This window comes from Panthera leo, chromosome A2 (genome assembly GCF_018350215.1).
Source record: "Panthera leo isolate Ple1 chromosome A2, P.leo_Ple1_pat1.1, whole genome shotgun sequence".
Classification (NCBI taxonomy): Eukaryota; Metazoa; Chordata; class Mammalia; order Carnivora; family Felidae; genus Panthera; species Panthera leo.
The window spans coordinates 60,613,573-60,636,016 of NC_056680.1; the positions used below are offsets into that span (position 1 = coordinate 60,613,573).

At 53.3% G+C, this 22,444-nt stretch overlaps 1 protein-coding gene across 1 annotated transcript; it reads right to left on the reverse strand.

Moving 5' to 3' along the window:
* Nucleotides 1–14,025: 14,025 nt before the first annotated feature.
* Nucleotides 14,026–21,709, reverse strand: DDX56 (DEAD-box helicase 56). Its single transcript, XM_042913217.1, has 14 exons — nucleotides 21,467–21,709; nucleotides 21,217–21,378; nucleotides 20,605–20,765; nucleotides 20,281–20,451; nucleotides 20,073–20,163; nucleotides 19,310–19,554; nucleotides 18,884–19,003; nucleotides 18,264–18,377; nucleotides 18,093–18,187; nucleotides 16,963–17,036; nucleotides 16,741–16,830; nucleotides 16,499–16,604; nucleotides 14,590–14,666; nucleotides 14,026–14,280 (listed from the first exon to the last, which is right to left on the reverse strand). Exons 1-14 carry the CDS (start codon nucleotides 21,524–21,526, stop codon nucleotides 14,203–14,205), a joined length of 1,644 nt encoding a protein of 547 aa, XP_042769151.1. The 5' UTR covers nucleotides 21,527–21,709; the 3' UTR covers nucleotides 14,026–14,202.
* Between the last annotated feature and the right edge of the window lie 735 nt (nucleotides 21,710–22,444).

Here is a 22,444-nt window from a genome sequence, read left to right on the forward strand (position 1 = left end):
GTGGGGCACATACCGCATCTCCTCCAGTGGCCGGTTGGGGACCTGTGGCAGCTTTAGCCCCAGGCTTCTCTGGTGTGTGGAGCCACTGCCCCCTTAGTCCTAGTTGTGTCCCAGCAGAGGCTGGCAGATGGAGGCCCCCAGAGACGGAAGAGCCATGCAGAAGTGAAGGAGGCTCGCAGAGGCAGTGGGGTGGGGGGGAGGCCCACAGAGGCAGGGGGCAGGGAGGGGGGAGGCCCAAAGAGGCGGAGCCCAGATGCGTGGTCTGAGGTCTTCCCTGAAACACACCCAGGGTGAAAGCAGACCTGGGCTCTGAGCAGATGAACTTGCTCTCCACAATCCCACCTCAGCATCTCTGAGGTCACACTGCCACCCAGATCTGAGTTGTGAGCGTGTATGTTCGCTCTTGACTGCCACTCTTTCTTCTTTGAGCACACATCCCCCACGCATCCTTCCCTCTGATCAGCGCATTCCCTCTGGCTTGTGTCCTACAGAGTGACAGATCCAGTCTCCAGGAGCCGGAGGCCAGGCATCCCATTAGTTTTGGGTTAATGTCTTCATGCCCAACTCTATTTTCCTCGACTCCACATTGATGTAAACCGAGACCCTAGAGATGAGGCTAGTGCGCCAGCGTAGCAGGTGCGTGCTAAGTGCACGGCCCAGGAGCTCTTCCTGTGCACTAATCTAGAACACGTCGAGTGATTACCACTCTTGCTTCATGGTATGCGGTTTAGGGCTCAGATGACTGAACCCCCAGGACTGAAATGCTTCCCACAGATGCCAGCAACCCAGTCAGCGGCCTCACCTTCACCGTCTATTGCATGTTGTCAGACTTGACAGAGTCAGTAAGATGACACCTCGTTTCCCGCTCTCCTTTGTTTCCAGGGAGAGGGGTGTGCCTGCTCAGGCTGGACAGGAGTGAACGGGGGTAACAGGGGTGGGAGGTGCCAGCTGCCTGCAAGGAAGCCTCACGGGGTCGGGTCTGGTGGATGCCTGGCAGAGTCTGTCCCGGTCCTGCACTGCTGGCTTGCTGCAAGGTCCAGGGGTGAGGCCGTGATGCTCAGCCAGCCTTTGGCTGCGGCCATGACACCTGGCTGGGTGTGTGTGCTGTGCACTGACCAGCCCACATGGTGGCCAGCCTGCAGGGGAAGACCAGGGGTCCGGTCACCTCAGGGCAGCCTTCATCTTCCCTGTTGTCCAAACCCTGCCACTATTTGCTAAGGACTGTGTCCTCTGCTCTCCCAGGCTCCTCTGTAGCTGGCGGTGGCCCTGGGACCTGATTCTGGCCCACGTGAAGGTCTTTTCTTTTTACATAGGTGTCATTTTCTTTGAGCAGTCTCATGTTTGCAAATAAAAAAAGTGAGCAGAAAGTACAGGAGCTCCTGTAGACCCATCACTTCCCCACAGCCCCTGTTACTCTTACATTTGTGGGGCATATCCGCCACAATTGATTACCCCATAGTGACATGTTATTATCAACTCAAGTCCGTGGCTTACTTTAGAGTTGGCTCTTGTCTCAATACTCTGGGGGATGTTACAGATACGCAGTGAAATGTGACCACTATCCTATCATACAGAATAGTCTCTCTGCCCAAAAACCCCATGCTCCACCTGTTACTCGCCCTTCAAACCCCCGACAGCCACAGCTCTTTGCACAGATGCTATTCTGCATGGCAAAAGACACACAGCCTGGGGGCGCCTGGGGGACTCAGTCGGTTGAGCGTCCGACTTCGGCTCAGGTCATGATCTCGCAGTTCCTGAGTTCGAGCCCCGAGTCAGGCCCTGTGCTGACAGCTCAGAGCCTGGAGCCTGCTTCAGATTCTGTGTCTCCCTCTCTCTCTGCCCCTCCCCTGCTCATGCTCCGTGTTTCTCTCTCAAAAATAAACATTTTTAAAAACTTAAAAACAAAAGACACATAACACAAACATTCCTGTCTTACCCATCTATAAGCACACAGTTCAGTGTATTATGTATGTGTGCTCCATTGTGCAGCCACTGACGTCGTCCATCCTGTGAATATGAACTCCTGTCCCTGCCAAACCCTGACTCCCCCAGCCCCTGGCGACCGCTGTTCTGCTTTCTATCTGTCCGATTTTGGCCACTGCATGCACCTCACATGAAGGGAATCACACAGTACTTGTCTTTCCTGTGATTGGCTTATTTCACGCAACATCACATCCTCAAGATTTGTCCATGTAGTAGCAGGTGCCAGAAGTTCCTTTTTAAAGGCTGAGTGATATTCTGCTCTGTGGACACACCACACACTGCTTATCCAACCATCCATTGATGGACACTTGGGGTGCTTCTGTGTTTGGGCCACTGTGAATAATGTTATGGATATGGGTGTGCAACATCTCTTCCAGATCCTGTTTCAAATCTTTGGGGTACAGTTCTAGACGTGGAATTGCCAGGTCATACAGTGATTCTATTTTTAATTTTGTGAGGAACCAGCATACTGTTTTCCACAGTGGCTGCGCCATTTTATATTCTCACCAACAGTGCACGGGGACATTCAGGTCCTCGATCTTCAAATTTTCCACGTGGTTTCCTGTTGTTTCAATGGCAGCCATCTTGATGAGTGTGATGTAGTATCTCACTGGGTTTTGATTATTTCCCTGATGATCAGTGATGCTGAGAATCTTTTCATGTGCTTATTGGTCATTCCTACATCTTCCTTGGAGAAATGTCTATTCAAAATCTTTGCTCATTTTGTAATCAGACTGGGTGTTTTTTAAATTATTATTTGTTGTTGAATTTAGCTGTCATAAAATCTGGGTATTAATCCTTTATCAGATACGTAGTTTGCAAATATTTTCTCCCATTCTGTAGCTTGCCTTTTTACTCTCTTGATAATGACCTTTGACACGTAAGATTTAAAATTTTTCATGAAGTCAAATTTGCTGATTTGCTAACTGTGCTTTTGGTGTCATAGCCAATGAATCACCGACAGATCCAATGTCACAAAGCTTTTGTTTCTTCCAAGAGTTTCATAGTTTGAGCTGTTTCGTCTTTGATCCATTTTGAACTAATTCTTGTGTTAGTACGGGTCCAACTTTGTTCATTAGTTCACAGAGTGGATGTATACTTTTCCAAGCATTTCATGAAAAGATTGCCTTGGCTACCTTGTCAAAAGTCATTTCACCTTATTTGCAAGGGATTACTTATGGGCTGTTCATTCTATCCACAGTCTATATGTCCATCTTAAGGCAGCACCACTGTCTTGATTACTCTATTTTTGTGGTAAGTTTTGAAATCAGGAAATGTGATGTCCTCAAACTGTTCTTTTTCCAAGTTTGTTTTTGTTTTGTTTCATTGGTTACTTGAGGTCTCTTGAGGTTCCACTATGAGTTTTAGGATAGATTTTTTCTGTTTCTACAAAATATGACTTTGGGATTTTGATAGGGATGCATTAAATCAGTAGCTCACTTTGGATAACAATATTATTCCAACCTGTCCATGAACACTGGATTCTGTTCCATATTTACATCTCCTTTAATTTCTTTTACCAATGCGTTCTCATTTTCAGTGTATAGATCATTCACTTCCTCAATGAAGTTAATTCCTAAATATCTTATTTCTTTTGATGCTATTGCAAATGAAACTATTTTTCTCAATTTCTTTATCAGATTGTTCATTGTTCTTGTATAGAAATACAACTGATTGTTGTGTGATTTTGCAACTTTGCTAAATTTATTTGTTCCAACAGGTATTTTTGTGAAGTCTTTAGATTTTTTTTTTAATTTTATTTTTTTTAATTTTAAAGTTTATTTACTTTTGAAAGAGAGAGAGAGAGAGAGAGAGAGAGAGAGAGAGAGAGAGAGAGAGAGAATGAGGGAGGGGCAGAGAGAGAGGGAGACAGAATCCAAAACCACTCCAGGCTCTGAGCTGTCAGCACAGAGCTCAATGCAGGGCTCAACTCACAAGCTGTGAGATCATGACCTGAGCTGAAGTGGATGCTTAACCAACTGAGCCACCCAGGCGCCCCTTGTCTTTAGGGTTTTTTATATAAGACCACATCATCCACAAGCAGAGATCATTTTACTTCTTCCTTTCCAGTTCGGATGCTTTTCTTCTTCTTCTCTACTCCCTGCTCTGGCTGAGAATTCCAGCACAAGGTTGTATAGAAGCGGTGAACATGGGCATCTGTCCACCTTCTTCCTGGTCTTACAGGAAAAGCTCTTAGTCTCTCACCACTGAGTATATTTGCTGTGGGTTATTCATAGATGACTTTCATTTTGTTGAGGGATTCCTTTCACTTATGGTTTGTTGCACATTTTTATCATGAAAGCATGTTGGATTTTGTCAAATGCCTTTCTCCATCAACTGAGATGATCCTGTGGGCTTTTCCTCTACATTTAGTTGATGTGGCATATTACATGGCTTGATCTTTGTATGATGAAACATCCTTGCATTTCTCAATAAATCCTACTTAGTCATGGTGTTTAATCCTGTTAACATGTACTGCCATTTATTTGCTAGTATTTTGTTGAAGATTTTTTGCATCAATATTCCCAAGGGATATCCTTTTCTTGTAGTGTCTTTGTCTGGCTTTGGTATCAAGGTAATGCTGGCTTCTTAAAATAAATCAAAAGTGTTCCCTCCTCTTCAATTTTTTAGACAAATTTGAGGAGTATTGGTGTTAACTTTTCTTTAAATGTTTGGTAGAATTCGCCCGTGAAGCCTTTGGGACCAGGGCTTTCCTTTGTTGGAAGATTTTTTTTTTAATTTTTTAATGTTTATTTATTTTTGAGAGAACACGAGCAGGGGAGGGGCAGAGAGAGGGGGAAACACAGAATCTGAAGCAGGGTCCAGGCTCTGAGCTGTCAGCACAGAGCCTGATGTGAGGCTCAAACCCACGAACACGAGATCACGACCTGAGCCAAAGTCAGACACTTAACTGAGCCACCCAGGTGCCCTGGAAGATTTTTTTTTAAGTTTATTTATTTTGAGAGAGAGAGAGAGAGCACCATCAGCGAGTGGGGTGGGGAGGAGGGAAGGAGAGAGAGAATGAGAGAGAGAGACTCCCAAGCAGGTTTCACACCATCAGCACCAAGCCTGATGTGGGGCTCGAACTCCCAAACCATGAGATCATTACCTGATCCAAAACTGAGAGTCAGATGCTTAAGCGACTGAGCCCCCAAGGCGGCCCAAGATTTTTTATTAATGCTTCAATCTCCTTGCAGTGGAGGTCTATTCAGATTGTCTAATCTTTCGTGATTCTGTCTCGATAGGTTTTGTGTTTCTAGGAATCTATTTTATCTGGGTTACTCAATTTGTTGCCACACAATTGTTCACTGTGCTCTATTATTAACACTATATATCTGTAGAATTGGCAGTATTTGTCCCAGATTTCATTTGACTTTAGTCATTGGAGGCTTCTTTCTTTCTTTAGTCAACCTAGCTAGAGGTTTGTCAATGTTGTTGATCTTTTTGAAGAACCAACTTTAGGGTTCATTAATTTTCTTTGCTGTTTTCCTACTGTTTCATTGATCTTTATGATTTCCTTCATCCTGCTAGCTTTGAGTTTTGTTTCTTCCTCTTTTTCTAGCACCTTAAGTTATAGAGGTAGGATGATGATTTGAGATCTTTTTAAAAATGTAAACATTTATGAATCATAACTTTCCCCCTCAGTAACTGCTTTCACTGCATGCTGTTAAGTTCTGGTATGCTGTGTTTTCATTTTCATTCATCCTTAAGTATTTTCTGACTTATTTTGTGATTCATTCCTTGGGCCATTGCGTGATGTTTTTATGAGCGTGATGTATAATTTCTACAAGTTTGAGCTTTACAGTTTTCTGTTTCTGCTTTCTAACTTTATCCAGTTGTGATCAGAGAATGTATGTCCGATGATAATTATTTCTTAAATGTGGAGATTTAATTTGTGGACTAACTGCATATATATTTGAGAAAAATGTGTATTTTGTTGCTGGCAGGCAGAGTGCTTTGTATTTGTCCATTAGATCCAGTTGGCTTATTGTGTTGTTCGTGCTATTTCCTTACTTATGTCTGGGTGTCCTATCCATTATCGTACGAGGGAGCCATGGACTCTCCTACTCTTGCTGTAGGAATTCCTAATTCTCTTTTCAATTCTATTAATTTTCCCTTCATAGATTTTGATGGTCTGTCATTAGGTGCATAAATGTTTACACACACTTTTCCTGTACTGACCTTTTTATTAATATACAATGTCCTTCTTTGTCTCTTATAATCTTTTTGATGCAGAGCCTATTTTGTGTGCTACCAGTATACTGATATACATAATATGGTATACTGTAACAGTATACCAATGCCTATAGGCACCCCTCCTTTCTTTCATTTGCATGGAATATCATTCTCCATCCTGTCACTTTCAACTTGTGGGTGTATTTGAATCTCACGGGAGTCTCCTGTAGACAGCACAGGGCTGGATCGGGTTTTCTTACCCATTCTGCCAACTTTTGATGTTTCATGGAAGAGTTTAACTCATTTACATTGAAAGTAGTTACTTTAAATTTAGTAATTTAAAAAGGAGGGACTTACTTCTGCCCTTGTGTCATTTGTTTTTCATATATCCTGTAGCTTTTTGTCCTTCATTTTCTTATTTTATAGTGAAATGTTTAAATTCCTCTCTCATTTCCTTCTGCGTACATTCCATAGCTGTTTTCTTTGTGGTTGCCATGGGGATTACATTTAACATTCTAAAATTATAACAGATTTGAATTTATCCCAGATTAATTGCAAGTAATATACAAGATCTCTGCTTCTTTATAACTGTGTCCCTACCTCTTGCAGTTGTTAATGCAAAATTACACCTTTATACAGTGTGTGCCCCCAAACATAAGCTTATCATTCTTTAAAATGCCTTAGTCTTTTTTTTTAAACATTTTGTTTTTAAAAATTCTTAAACATTTATTTATTTTTGAAAGAGCACAAGCAGGGGAGGAGCAGAGAGAGATGGAGACACAGAATCCAAAGCAGGCTCCAGGCTCTGAGCTGTCAGCACAGAGCCTGATGTGGGGTTTGAACCCACGGACCGTGAGATCATAACCTGAGCCGAAGTGCTCAATCTACTGAGCCACCCAGGCACCCCATCCAAGCTCTTGATTCCCCTCAGAAATGTTGATAAAACAACAACAGGGGCACCTGGATGGCTCAGTGGGTTGAGCATCCGACTTCAGCTCAGATCATGATCTTGTGGCCTGCAGTGCGAGCTCTGTGTCGGGCTCTGTGCTGACAGCTTGGAGCCTGGAGCCTGCTTCGGATTCTGTGTCTCCCTCTCTCTCTCTGCCCCTCCCTCAAAAAGAATTATCACCAATCCTACTTAAACTGTTCCAACAAACTGAGGAGGAGGGAACACTTTCTAATCCATTCTATGAGGCCAGCATTACACTGGTACCAAAGCCAGACAAAAACATTACAAGAAAAGAACATTAGATCAAGATCCCTTATAAACACAGATGCAAAAATCATCAACAAAGAATTAGCAAACCAAATCCAATAGCACGTTGAGAGGATTGTATGTCATGACAAAGCGGAATTCATCCCATGAATGCGAAGACAGTTCAACATAAGGAAATCAATCAGTATGACATTGTCACCTTACTAGAACAAAGGGGAAAAGCCACATGGTTCTCTCAGATGACGCACACAAGCTATCTGACAAAATCAAACACCTTTTTGTCATCAAAAACATTAGGAATAGAAGTGAACTTCTTTAACATGATAAAGGACATCCATGAAAATCCCAGAGCAAACATCACACACCATGATGAGCAGCTGAATGTTTCCCCAAGACCAGGAACAAGCCAAGGATGCCTCTCAGCACTGCTATTTGACATCGTCCTGGATGTTCCAGTCTGATCAGGTAGACAGAAAAAGAAACAGAAGGCGTCCAAACTGGAGAAAATGAAGTAAAACTATCTCTATTCACAGGTCACATCATCCTATATGTAGAAAATCTCAAAGAAGCTACAAGAAAGTTACTAGGGCAGGATAAATGAATTCAGCAAAGGGCAGGATAAAAAATCAGTTACACAAAAATCAGCTGCATTTTCACACACAATGAGCAATCTGAAAAGAGAATTAATAAAAGAATTCCATTTGCAATAGGCTCAAAAAGAATACACTGCTCAGGGATAAATCCAAGGCGGTGGTGGACTTGTACACTGAAAACTACCAAACATTGCGGAGAGATGAAAGGAGACACAAAGGAGGGAAGGACATCTCAGGTTCGTGAACCAGTAGAGCTTGTGTTGCCGAGATGTCCATACTACCCCAAAGCAATCTACAGATTCAGTGCGATTCCTATCAGAATCCCAACGACACTTTTGCAGAAATGCATACGGATACTTGAGGGGCCCCAAATATCCAAACAATCTTGACAAAAAGAGCAAAGTTGGAAAACTAACACTTCCTGTTTCAACAATGCCTACAAAGTCACAGTCCTCAAGACGAGTGTGGTACTGGAAGGACGGATGTATAGACCAGGGACAGGCTTTCCGTCACATGGTGCAGGGAAAGCTGGATGTCCACATGCAAAAGAGTAAGGTTGGACCCTTACCTGTCACCGTACACAAAAACGAACTCAAAATACACCAAATTGGTGTGCCTGGTGGCTCAGTAGTAGCTTAAGCATCCAATTTCGGCTCAGATCACAATGTTGCAGTTTGTGGGTTTGAACCCTGTGTCAGGCTCTGTGCTGACAGTGTAGGGCCTACTTGGAATTCTGTCTCTCTTTGTCTGCCCCTTTTCCACTGACTCCCTCTTTCTCAAAAGTAAATCAACATTTTTAAAAAGCAGACCAGGGACGCCTGGGTGCCTTAGCTGGTTAAGCATCTGACTCTTGCTTTCGGTTCAGGTCATGATATCGAGGTTCATGAGATTGCATCAGGCTCCATGCTAACAGTGCAGACCCTGATTGGGATTCTCTCTCTGCCCCTCTCCCACTCACAGTCTCTCAAAATGAATAAACTTAAAAAAAAAAAAAAAAAATGGACCAAACTCTCAAGAGGTAAAAGTATAAAACTTTTTTAAATTTTTAGTGTTTATTTTTGAGAGAGCGAGTGAGCACGAGTGAGAGGGGGAGGGGCAGAGAGACAGAAGGAGACACAAAATCTAAAGCAGGCTCCAGGCTCTGAGTTGTCAGCACAGAGCTGGACGTGGGGCTTGAACCCCTGAACCGTGAGATCATGAGCCGAGCCAAAGTTGGATGCTTAACTAACTGAGCCACCCAAGCTTCCCACTATAAAACTCTTAGAAGAAAATTTAGAGGAAATTCTTCACGATGTTGAATTCAGCGATGGTTTTGATGCTATAGCAAAAGCACAGGCCAAAGGAACAGTAAATAAATTAGAATTCATCACAGTTGAAGTCCTTTGTGCATCGAAGGACACCATCAAGAGAGTGCAATGGTAACCCACAGAATGGGAGAAAACATTTGCAAAGTATCAAAAACATATCTGATAAGGAATTAGTATCCAGAATATATAAAGAACTCCTAAAATAACCAAGGAACTCACCCAACTTAAAAACAGACAAGGGGCCCCTGGGGGGGTTCAGTCGGTTGAGCATCAGACTTCAGCTCAGGTCATGATCTCAGTCTGTGAGTTTGAGCCCCACGTTGGGCTCTGTGCTGACAGCTCGGAGCCTGGAGCCTGCTTCGGATTCTGTGTCTTCCTCTCTCTCTACCCCTCCCCTGCCCACACTCTGTCTCTCGATAATAAACGTTAAAAAAAAATTAAACAAACAAAACAACCCACCACCCAGACTCCAGCAGGCTTCCCCTGCTCCACCCAGCATGGCACTTGGTTGGCTGCCTTCTCTGTGTGTGTCCTGCTCCTGGAGGCTGACTTCCTGGTTCCTGGGTACAGGGATCCTGAACACACATAAGGGTCCCATCAAGACATTTCAGTGGACAGATTAGATCCTTTGTCCCTGGAGCTCAGCAGCAGTCAGGACTGACAGCTGCAGAAGCTCGAGAGCTCAGGCTGTCTGCTCTTTTGTTCCCACTTGCCCATGGGGAAGGCACCAGCATCTCAGGAGGAAGCCCGCTCCTCCAAGGCCACTGCTGATGTGGGGAAGGGCCAGCAGCGAGGCCAGCTGTCTGCTTTATAGAACCCTTACATGGACAGACCTCAGGTCCTTCCCGAGGACTCCCTGGACGGGCAGCTAGGACAATCCATCCCTCACTGCTGCCTCCATGGGCACCCCTGGCCCATCTCCAGGATCTGGCAAAAGAAGACCTTAGATGTTAACGTGACAAGATGTGGGCAGGGCTGAGAACACAGAAGTCAGACCACCAAACAGGGCTTGGAGTTCAGGCACCCAGGCTGAGTGAGGACAAGGCCCGGAAAGCTGACCCCTGATGCCTAGTCTCTACTTGACAAGCATGTGGCTCCTCGTGTCCTTCCCAGCCCTTGGAGCTGGCTAGGCAACTTCATGGTAGCCCTTCTATAGTGGTCTCTGTTGGCACTCCCCCTGCACTTTCTAATCTGGAGCTGAGTTTGGCGGCGAAGGGACCTGAAGCAGGTCACCAGCCAGGGGTCCCACAGCCCCCATCCAGGGAATGGGCAAGGGCAGGCGGGGGTGGGCCTGACGTCACTAGATAGATACCCAACAGCTTGGCAGCCAGCCCCAGGCTGGGGAAGCCCCATGATCTCTGCCCTGAGTCACGGAGGGGACACACAAGGTGCGTCCAACCCACTATGTCAGAGGGCAGAGTCCAGCCCGGTCGGTACATCCTTTCCTTTCACTTTTCATTGTAAACAGTCAGGAGCCTCTGGCACCAGGACAGTCCCTTAGTCGAGCCCCTACCTCTGGGTCTCGCATCCCAAGGTGGACAGCAGGACGACCAAGTCCGTACTAGAGACACAGAGGAGGGTGGCCAGCTCAGGCGGGGAGTCAGGAGGGCTTGCTGGACAAGGCTGTGCTCCAGCAAGGGAACTTCCAAATTTAGAAAAGGTCAAGGGCACCTGGGTGGCTCGGTTAAGCATCCAACTTTGACTCAGGTTACGATCTCACAGTTCATGAGTTCGAGCCCCAAGTTGGGCTCTGTGCTGACAGCTTGCAGCCTGGAGCCTGCTTCAGATTCTGTGTCTCCCTCTCTCTGCCCCTCCCCTGCTTGTGTTCAATCTCTCATAAATAAAATTTTTTTTAAAAATTCAAAAAAAAGGTCAGCCAGGTAGATCTGAATTTCAGACAATGGATAATTTTGTAGATCACACACATTGCATGGGACACACTTATGCTAAAAAGTGACAGCCCTCATCACGTATGTTACAGATGATCAGGCTCGACAAGGGATGGGACAGGACTCAAACTGAGCTCTCTCACCTGGGGTTCCAGAGTGGGGTCCGCAGATCCCAACACCAGCCCAGTCTGTCCCTCAGCCAGGTGCCACTGGCCTGGCTTTTCTCTGAGCCTCAGTTTCCCCATCTGTAGAATGGGATAGGTGCATAGACATGAAAGCTCACCTCTCAAGGGGTCTTGAGCCCAGCACCATCAGCCTCCCCTGGCAGGAAGGTCGTGAGGAACACAGAGCCACAGGCCCTGCCCGAGACCTGCTGGCTCAGACCTGCATCCCTGCATCGTAAGGGGAAGCCTGTGCCTCAGGTGTCCGCAGAAGTGAGGGGAGGGGTGCTGTGTGCAGAGCCCCCGTGGGCATGTCCCACACAGGAACACTGGATGGGTCACTTCACTCCACTCACAGAGACGCAGGGGGAAACCAAGAGAGGCAAGGTCCCCCCCTGGAAGCCAGCTGGGCCGGCGCACCGCGGTGTCACAAAGAGCCCCTGCCCATGTGCCTACTCTGCTCAGTGGACGGACTGCTGGTGGGCTCGTGGGTGAGCAGACACTGAACTCTAATGTCCCGAGAGGCATCTGTCCAGTGGTGCCTGGCCCACTCCCCATGCAGGTGCGTGAGCACCACCCCCTTGTGCATGCACAAATTGCTGTGACAGACAGAAACAGGGCACCCCAGCACTTCCTCCTGCAGGACAGAGGCCAGCATTTGGCAGGGGCGTCTCCCTGCACGTACCCCACTGGACTGCCCCTACCTCTCAGGGACCCTGCCCCTAGGGACCAAAGTGCCTGGAACGCGTTCCCCTGAGTCACTGGCCCGCAGCAGATGGGTATCAGTTAGCTGGAAACACTCTGGGTCCAGAGGTTTCTAGGAGCACAGTGTTCTTCCCTCCTTTATCTCCACCGCCCCTTGGCTATCTGATCCGGAAGCTCCTCTGCTCCAAAACCACCTGCTCCTCCCTCCACCTTCTCAGCACTTAGCATAGGACTCTTATCTCAGAAATAAATTACTTCCTCAGCCTTTCCCTATTTGAAGACACCACTTTGTTTCCTTTTTGCTCTCAGATGCGTCAGGATCCCACAGGCTGTTTCCAGTCAGGTCTGTCTCAGTCAGTGCGCTGCCCAGCCCCCCACCCCACCCCTGCACCTGGCAGGTCCCAGCAAGTGTGTGGTTTGCGGCTCGGGTGCAGTTAAGAGCAGATTCCCACCTCCCAGAAGCACCCACTCAGGCATCCGTGTGGGTGTGACTGCCGGCTTGAGGTGACATGGTCCCTGCACTCTGCCGACCTTTCGGCTGTGAGCCTTATGCTTCAGGCTTATAGCAGGCTCACCCCACCCCACCCCACCCCTTCTAGGTCCAGGGTGTCCTCCCACACGCCCACATCCCTAGGGCCTGTCTGGCTCTGGTTTAGACACACATTGGGTGGACAAGTCTAGCCCCAGAATGTAAATTAAGTTTCCCCACATGTAAATTAAGTAAATGGACACAGCAAGGCCTATCCCCAGGGTGGGGTGGGGACTAGATGACCCTCTGTGGTGTCAGGGTGCAGGGACGCCCCACTCTCTCCACTGCCCCAGCTGGCTGACATTCTAGCTCAGGGAGGGGTGCGTCGGCACAGCCCAGCTCCCACATGCCTCAGACGGCACCTGCCCCGTGGTGGTGAGAGTGCTGGCCAGGCCAGCTGTTCCTCCACTGGGGTGGCCGCTGGGCCAGCACAGGGCCCACATCCCATCCACCAGCCCTCACTTGCCCCGTAAGCTCAGTGCACCGGGAACTTCTGAACCCTGCTTCCCACCTGGGAATGGGGACCGGCCTTCTCCAGAGCTTGTTGAAGACAACAGGTGTACAGCCTCAGCTCTGTCCCCAAGTGGGGACCAGGCCCAGGGCAGTCCCCTTGGACCCAAACCCTCCTGCACCTGGATCCAAGCTGCAAGCTCACTGGCCAGGAGCATGTGGAGGTGGTAGGGTCAGAGGGACAGGGAACCTCGGGGAGAAGGCTGCTGTGCCCTCGTAGGCAGCCCAGAACACCCAGGGCCCTCCTGTGCTCAGAGCCAGGCCTCGGCTCCTCCCCGCCTCATAAAGCAGCTTCAGGCCAGTTGGAACCCCAGTGGCCCCCCGGGCTCGCTCACAGAGCCCCACCAGCACACCTCAGAAACCCTCAAATGCAACAGCAGCAGGAAAGGTCAAGCCCCAGCAACCCCAAGCGCCACCACACCCTCACAGGAAGCAAAGACACAGCTTCCTCGCTGCCCTATGTTCTCTCCCAACCAGCCCGGCCTCACAAGGCCCACAGCAGGTGACAGTCACACCAGGACATGGCACGAGGGAGACCCCCTGCCTTTGGACAGCAGCAGACGCTGGGATCTGCTCCTTCTGGGGCCTTCTGGCTGGGTGGAGAGCCTGGAACGCTGCACATGCACACCCCGTGACGACTCCCTGGGCTCCCTGCCTCCGGGAGGCATTTACGACACAACCAGGCTTGGAGGGGGAGGTGTGGGGCTCACGGCTGGGAAGGCCCGCCTCCTTGTGGTGCTCCAGGGGAGCAGGGTCATTCCAAGTCCTGGGCGCGGCAGTGGTTGGGCCAGAGACCCAGGCGAGGTGGGTCACAGCGCCGCACGGCTGACCTCTGCTGGCCCGGCAGGTACCACACGCAGCAGGCAGAGAGCCAGGCGCCGCCTCCTGGATGCGGTTTAATTCCCAAGGTTTCCAGGGATGAGCATACCTTCACACAGAGAGGAAGCACAGGCCAGGCCAGCCAGAATCCTTATTCTGTCAAGGAACAAAGTGGCAGCCTGGTGGCACCAGGAACCAGCACCACCACGGCGCTGCCTGCCCCACCATCCAGACCATCCAGGACGGGAAGCTGGCCTCCGCTCCCTGCTCAGCCCCAGAACGCATCCCCAAGACCAGAGGCTGCACGCACAGCCTCAGGGAGGCACAGCGGTGGGCCTACGTCTCTCCTCTCTGTGCCTGAAGCTGCGCAGTGGGTTCCGGGTCCGTGCCTTCTGCGGGGCAAAGTCACGGGTTAGCCAGGAAATTGGGTTCAGCGGAGACAGACTGGGAGAGATGGGAGGCGTGGTCCCCGCTAGACAGGGTGGGCAGCGGGGGCAGAGCAGACCCTCCTGTGTTCTTGAAGCTGCTGGCAAGCAGCCCAGGGAGTGTCTGCCCCCACGACTAACCCGCAGCCCAAGAGCATGGGCCGAGTTCTCAGGGCCCTTCCCCCACCTCCCAAGGGCAAGGGACATGTACACCCCTAGGACAACGGAACAAGGTAGGAGAGCCCTGCAGCATCACCAAGGACCCAGAAAACTTACCTTGACCTTGGCCTTCTTAGAGGCCAGCTTCTTCCGCTTCTTGGGAGGGTGGACAAGACCACGCAGAGCAGGAGGGACTAAAAGACACATAGACCCCATGGCTGCCACCACCCCTGCACGTAGCCCACCTGCCCACCCACGTCCCCTGTGACCGGCGGGCTGGCTCCAATCTGCCCCTATGTCCAAGGGGCCCAGGAGCACCCGCTGCCTCCCACCACGTGCCCAGGGCTGCGAGGGTGGCTGTGTTCTGGGACGAGATTGCAAAGACACAGGTTAAGTCCCTCCCCGACTGTGTTTGTTTGCTGCGTTAAGAACGTGGCAGAAAGACAAAATCACATGCATTTTTAAGGCAAAGATACTTCTGAAACAGAAAAAAAGCCCACGTGTAACTTCTTCACATGTGGTCTGTTATTACAAATTCATACCCAACCAGAGCCCTTCCCTCACATCCTTCCTACACCCACCAGGCCACATGGTCACTGCTGCCACGTGCTGTGATCCTTGGCCTCTGACCTCACCACCACCTGACCTTGGCAGGGCACCCACCCAATCCCCACAGGCCTCCATATCCCACTGCCGCCCTCTCCCACCTCACCTGGCCCCCTAGGCTCCCCGCCACACACTCTTACCAAAGACTTTGCTCCTGTGGGATGCAGGACAGGGTTCCCTCACCCCCTTCTCCCTGTCTCTCTAGGTCAGTCCTTAGGGAACCTGGCCCCCACCAATCCCTCCGGGTCAGTCCTTGGGAACCTGGCCCCCACCAATCCCTCCAGTTCAGTCCTTGGGAACCCAGCCTCCACCAATCCCTCCAGGTCTTTGGGGAACCCGGCCGCCACCAGTCCCTCCAGGTCAGTCCTTGGGGAACTTGGCCCCCACCAATCCCTCTAGGTCAGTCCTTGGGGAACCCAGCCCCCACCAATGCCTCCACGTCAGTCCTTGGGGAACCCGGCCCCCACTAATCCCTGAAGGTCAGTCCTGGGGAACTTGGCCCCCACCAATCCCTCCAGATCAGTCCTGGGGAATTTGGCCCCCACAGTCCCTCCAGTCTTTGGAGAACCTGGCCCCCACCAGTCCCTCCAGATCAGGCCTGGGGAATTCGGTCCTTCCAGTTCAGTCCTTGGGGAACCTGGCCCCCACCAATCTCTCCAGGTCAGTCCTTGAGGAACCTGGCCTTCAACAACGTCTCCAGGTCAGTCCTTGGGGAACCTGGCCCCCACCAATCTCTTTAGGTCAGTCCTTGGGAACCTGGCCCCCACCAATCCCTGAAGGTCAGTCCTGGGGAACTCGGCCCCCACCAATCCCTCCAGATCAGTCCTGGGGAATTCGGCCCCCACCAGTCCCTCCAGTCTTTAGAGAACCTGGCCCTCACCAGTCCCTCCAGGTCAGTCCTGGGGAACCCACTCCACCAGTCTCTGTGGCACCTTCCCATGTTCTGAATCCTTCTGTGCTGCTGGCCCAAGCCTTTCCTGCACACCCACGGGCTTGAGAGGGCCAACTCTTACTGGCCCTTCCCCCTTAACCTGTCTTCAGCAAGTTCAGCACAAAAACACATGTGCTTGTTACCAGAGACACCACACACCGGACACCATTACCAGGATTACGGCTGCACAAAGAAAACCAGACACTTGGACCACCTGGTTGAATTTTGGCCTTGACTGTACCCCAGAAGCCGAGCTCATGGTCCATTCCTGACATGACGGTAACCTGGGCATCTCTGGTCCCCATGAGGCTCAGACAGGCCTGTTCCCCAATCCCCCACCCCCGCTTCACCTCCTGCCATGACCCCCTTCCACACTGGCCCTGCTGCATAACCAGCGGCTGGGATGGTGCTGCTGGGCCTGGGTGCGGCCTCTGCCAGTGCCTGCAGCATGGGGTCCCCGCCCCTGCCCACACAGGGGTACGCGCTCACCTAGGTAGTCAGGGACGTGGCCCAGGTGGGGCTTCACCACGGCAGGGTGCAAAGGCAGATCGTGCCGCAGCAGCTGGAGGTCCCGGGGGTTGTCTTCGAAGTATGTCTGCAAGGGACACGGGCGAACAGCAGGCTCACTCTTCCTTCTGAGGCCCTCCTGTGAGCAGCTGCGCCCCATGTGCTCCCTGCTCAGAGCCACGTGTCCCCCACAGAGGCCGAGTCCTCCCCCCACCGGCCCTCACCTTGAGCCTCTCTGAATGCAGAAGTTCCTCCTTGATCTCCTTCAACCTTGCCTCTCGAATGGCCTGTTTTGTCACTGAGCGCATGGCGTCCTGGGTGTGCACACCAGAGGTCAGGACGGCGAGGCTGCCCAATCTTCCCTCATGTCCAGCATTCAGCAGCAGGGGTCTGACCCAGGTCCCTGAGGAATGGACCCCCCTCCCCCCACCCCACGTTCCACTCACCCTGCAGCGATAGCGGAAGCCCTCGATCTCCTCCATGCGGAACTGGTAGGGCAGCAGGACAGGGGCCTCGTTCTCTGTGGAGAGAACAGCACAGAGGGTCCCCTGGGCTGAAGGTTCAGGGTGGGTCTACTGGGGGGTCACCTGCTCAGAGCCCCTTGTAACCCCTCCCTGGGGCGAAGCAGCGCAGAGCCCAGCCCACTGCTTCCCCGTGACGTGCATGTACAGCGAGAAACCAGAGTCTTGTGGATGGCCCACAACAGCTGCTCCAGGACACTGTGACTGGGGCAACCCATCATCCCCTGGGTGCCAGACACATCCTCAGCCTTGCAACCTGCCCACCTACCCACTCTCGCCATAAGAGCAGCAAAAGCAAAGGGCAGCACAGAACACCACCACCTGCAGCCACGCCCCGTTCTGAGCAGGAATGGCCACGCTGGGACACTCAGCGTCCGTGACAAACCAGCGTGCCAGCTGAAGAAGCCAGGGCACAACGCACCCCTCACATGCCTGCCAAGCGGTGCCCCGGCCCATCTTCTGCACGAGCCCACAGGCTTAATGCCACGTGGTGAATGGTGTCTTTCCCGCACCCCCAACACAGGCAGCAATGAGGCTGCACAGAAGCCCTGTCCGGACCTCCTTACAGAACCTCCTGGCTGGAGGGCAGCCCCAGCCACGCCCCTTGCACAGCCTGCCCCTCGGCCTGGAAAGTTGCCAGCTACGCTGCTGCAACGTAACCTCGAAGACAGAGGAGCCCAGACCACGGCTGGGCTACCTGGGGGTCAGGGAAGGACACCCCGCGTAGCCTCCTCTCCCAAAGTCCTCTCCTGGGACACCACCAGCCCCCTCCCTTTTCTCCAAACCCCCTCCCCTCCCTTGGTCCTTCTGCCCCTTGAATCAGACAATAAACGTGACTCTGACCACCTGCCCGACAGCTCTGGACCTCAGCTTGCTCATCTGTGGGGGATGCCGCCTGCCACCCTGAGTGTGAGAAGGTGGAGCAGGAGGGAGGGGCAGGGCAGGGCCGAGCAGAGCAGGGCCGAGCAGGGGTGCTACTGCCCACGCTGGTGTCCCCGCTGCCATCCCCACCACTGGGTCTGAGGTGTGGCTGGAGAGGAGGGCTGGGCTCTCACCTCCACACAGAAGCTCCTCGATCGTGTCGAGGTGCGATTGCTCAGCGGGCAGCACGAAGGTCAAAACCATGCCTGGGTTGTTGGCACGCGCCGTCCTGCAAGGACACGTGGCCCGGCATCAATCTCCAGCCCGAGGCCTACTGCCTGCCCGCCAGGCCCCGGCTCTCCTACCTGCCAGCCCGATGAATGTAGGCTTCAGGGGTAGGGGGCAGATCAAAGTTGAGCACAGCGCACACGTGGTGGAAGTCTATGCCCCGGGCCACGCCGGCCTCCGGATCAGAAGCCCTGTGGGGAGACATCCTAGTGTCAGACTGACCTCCTCCTCCCTCCAGACCAGCGATCTCCAGCCTCTCAAGCCTTTTAATTCGCAACATCTCTCAATAAAGCTTGATAAGAAATGATAAAACCCTAATGGGTTTAAAACCCTAGAATTGGTACTGTTTCAGGACCTAGGGTAGTGGCGGCGGCCAAACCTTTCACCCTGACCTCAGCGCGGGGGGGGGGGGGGGGGGGGGGGGGGGGGGGGGGGGGGGGGCAGGGCAGACTCACTGCATCACAAAGCGATCCGAGAGCCACACCTGGAGTCTGTTAGGCTCATGTTCCCTTGGGGAACCTACTCCTCACCCATCACAGACACACACCCAGCACAGGACGGCCCACCAACAAGCCAAGTTTGGCCCTTACCGCTGCCCTGGGGCGCGTGCAGGTGCACCCTTCACCCCTCTTCTGTGGACCCGCAGGCCTGAACACCAGACTCCCTGCAGGGGCTGGGAAGAGAGACCAGCACTCACCTGTCTCCCTTGGGGCCCTTGCCTCGACGCTTGCCCTTAACCAGGGCTCCCAGAACTTCGGTGTCGGTTGCTATGACACAGTCGTAGAAGCCTTGGTTGAACTGTGAGATGATGTGGCACCTGTGGCCCGAGGGCAGAGGAAGCGTCGGGCCCAGGAGGCAGCTAGAGTCCCCCTCCCACCCTGACATCATCGTAACCACCACCCTGACACTTTCCTCCTCTCCAACTCTGTTCCTGCTCAACTGTCGTGCCTCAACAGCCTCAGCTGAAGACAAAGCGACGGCAGGAGTTGTGACAGGGAAAGTCAGCGAAGATCAGTCAGGCCCACAGCCAGGCCTCTACTTTGTGCTTAAGAGAGAACGCCAGCCGCGCCCACCCCCACCAACCCCCTCGGGCGCATCTCAGCTGGGGGGTGGCGTGGCCCACCTGGAGCGCAGTGGCAGCTCCCCGTTGAGCACGCAGGCGGGGATGCCAAACTGCTCCAGGAACAGGCGCAGCCTGTAACTCCTCTCCAGCGTGTTGACAAACAGCAGGGACTTGCCCCGGATCAGCGAGAGCTTGAGCAGGGCATACAGCAGCAGGAACTTGTCCTCCTCGGTCTCACAGACCACCTGAAACTGCTTTAACTGGTCTGGCCCTGGCAGCTGGGACTCCTGCAGCTTGAGAGTAACCTAGGGAAGACGGCCCCGCGGCCCGCGGTCAGGTCAGCTACCGCAAGCTGCTGGCCAACCAGGGCACAAAAGTGTGAGCCAGGGCACCCTGCGTCCCCTTCATCTGGGTGTCATGACAATTCAACGCACCCTAACCGTCGTGTGGGTGGAGGACACAAGACTACGATGCGCTAGAGGCACGTGACAGAGAAACACAACATGAGGGATGGCCCTCAGGAGGAAAGCCCTACGGCAGTGACCTTTCAGAAGAGTCCAGCTCCCATAAGGTGAGAGCTTCGGCCATGCTGCTCAAAGCAGCCTTTCTGACCCTTGGGGGTCCCTGCTCATACCTTGAACCACCCCAGTGGACATCTGCATGGTTGTCTGTAGCAGACAGCGTGTTAACGACCACCGGCCTCTAGCGCCTCAGAACCAGAGAGGCTCACGCCCTAACAACTGTCCCACCCGAGATACCAAAGAGCTCCTTCGAGAAGGGAGTTTCACATCAGCGGCTCCAGCTGGTACTGCAGGGCCCTTACCGGGTTATGCAATACCAGCTCCTTGAGGGCCTGCACGTCCTCGTTGAAAGTAGCTGACATCAGAAGAGCCTGATAAATCCGGGGCAAGTGACTGGAACAAAGCAGAACCTGTCAGACTCCAGCTCCGAGCCACCAAGTGTAGCAGGTGAAGCACTGGCCCCCTGCTCCAGGCCCTGGAGCCTGTTCCCACCCCACGCGTCCTCCTTACCAGAGCAGACTCTTGAGTTCCTCCTCAAAACCAAAGGAGAAGAGAAGGTCAGCCTCGTCCACCACCAGCAGCTCCAGGGAGTCTCTCAGGGTCAAGCTGTCTTGCTGCAAGTGGTTTAAGATGCGAGACGGGGTCCCCACTACTATATCGGGCTTCTCCATCAGCACAGCTCTGCAGGCAGGCAACACCTCAGTATGGGAGAGAAGGGAGCAGCTGGGGCCTCACCCCTGCCTGCTCCTCCTCATGACTGCATAACCCCCCCCCCCCCTTAGCCCCCCAGGCCCATGCCCTTCATTCCTCCACGGCCCTGCTTCTCTCACCTACCTCTGAGAGGCTGAGTCTTCAGCAGCAGAGACATCTGCCACCCGGATGTCCCGAGCGCAGTAGGCAGCCAGCTGCTGAACCATGGACCGGGCCTGCCGCGCCAGCTCCTTGGTGGGCACCAGCACGAGCCCTCTCACAGCCTGCTCTACCGCGGGGCCAGTCTGCAAGAGCACAAACGTCAGACTTCAGCGGGCCAGCCCGCGGCCGCAGAGCCATCGGACGCTTTGCTTTCCTTTCCTCCGTCTCTTCCGGGCAATCTGACCCAACCGTGGGGGCTTCCCCATAACCACCTGGCTGTGTCCTCATCAAGCCCTCGCTCACTTGTATTCTTCTCAGAACGGAATGCTCTTTCCGCAGGCGCCGACCCTCACGAACGGCAACTTACTTTGCGGTTACAAAGTTACTTAAACGCTAGAGGTTCACGTGAGTTAAGCAGAACCGGGAAAGGTGCCCGCTCTCCGTGGCACAGAGAAGGGAATGTGATGCAACCTCTACGCAAAGAACAACGCTGGCAGCGCCTGGGCCGGGGCCAGGCAACCTCGGTTGCAGCCCAGTGCGCGGACCAGCACCAGGCACGCCCCTCCCGCCCCTCGGGCTCCCGCCCCGACCCACCGCCTTCCTGTGGAGCAGCAGCTGCAACATCGGAATGGCGTAAGCGGCCGTCTTCCCCGAGCCCGTGCGCGCCCGAGCCAGGAGGTCCTTCCCCTCCAGGGCCAGCGGGATGGCCTTCTCCTGGATCAGCGTGGGGCGCGACCAGCCCAGGTCGGCGACGGCCTAGGAGACACGAGGCGCGGCTCAGGCGGCGCGCGGCGCTGTGGCCGCCCCTGCCCCGTCGGCCCGGCTCCTCAGCCCTCCCTGGTACCTGCAGGAGCCGGGGGTCCAGACCCATGTGCTCGAAGCCCAGCACCTCTGGGTCCGCCATGCCGCCTCTCTGCGACGCCAGCGCAAACGCACCGCAGTCAGAGCGCGACTGCGCATGGGCCGCACCCCCCCCCCCCCCCGGAAGTGCTGCGGCCTGGGTTTCCGGCGTTCCGGCTGGGCTGTGCGGCTGCGGCCGTGCGCAGGGTCCGGGGTCGCAGGCGGAGCCTCATCCTCAGGCCCGGCCGGGCGGGTGTTCCGGCGACGGAGGCGGGGCTGCGTGGTCGCCGGTGCCCGCCTCCGCCCGCCCACCAAGGGCCCGGACACGCCTCCTGTCCGCAGTCGTTGCCTGTGGGTCCACCTTCAGGTAGCGCTGCCTCTGTCAGCCTCGCCCTAGGAGTCCCGCCCGCACTGCCTCCACCGGGAGACTAGCGTCGGGGCCTGCCTGTGTGCACCCCCCGCCGGGGAGGGGGCCCCCCCAAACCCGCTCCCGGGCCGCGGTGTGTGCGCTCCGCCTGCCCCCGGGCCGCCGCGCTTGAGGCCACCTTCTCGGCACCTGCGGCGTCGGTGGAGTCCAGGTTGCAGTGGGAACCGAGCAGGGGGTGGCGGCTTGCAGAGAAAACGTGTGACCCTGCGTGCACCAGCACAAGGGCTCAAGGCCCCGAGGCACTCCATAGGACGGACAGGCTGCAGCACCTAGGCCGTACTGGGATGAGGGCTGGAAAAACGACTAGCATGAGTCATAGAAGAAGGTCGGCCGGCCTGGAGTTCCCTAATGTGGCTGCCCATCAGTTACCTGCACAACGTGGTTAAAAATAAGGATTCTCGTGGCCACCTGTATTCCCTACTGCTGCTGTAACAAATCAGCATAAACTTAGCATAAAACAACACAACTATTGTCCTATGGTTCTGTAGTTCACTCTTACGGGTCTCACCAGGCTGAAATAACTTTGGCAACACTGCATTTGCTTCTGCAGACTCA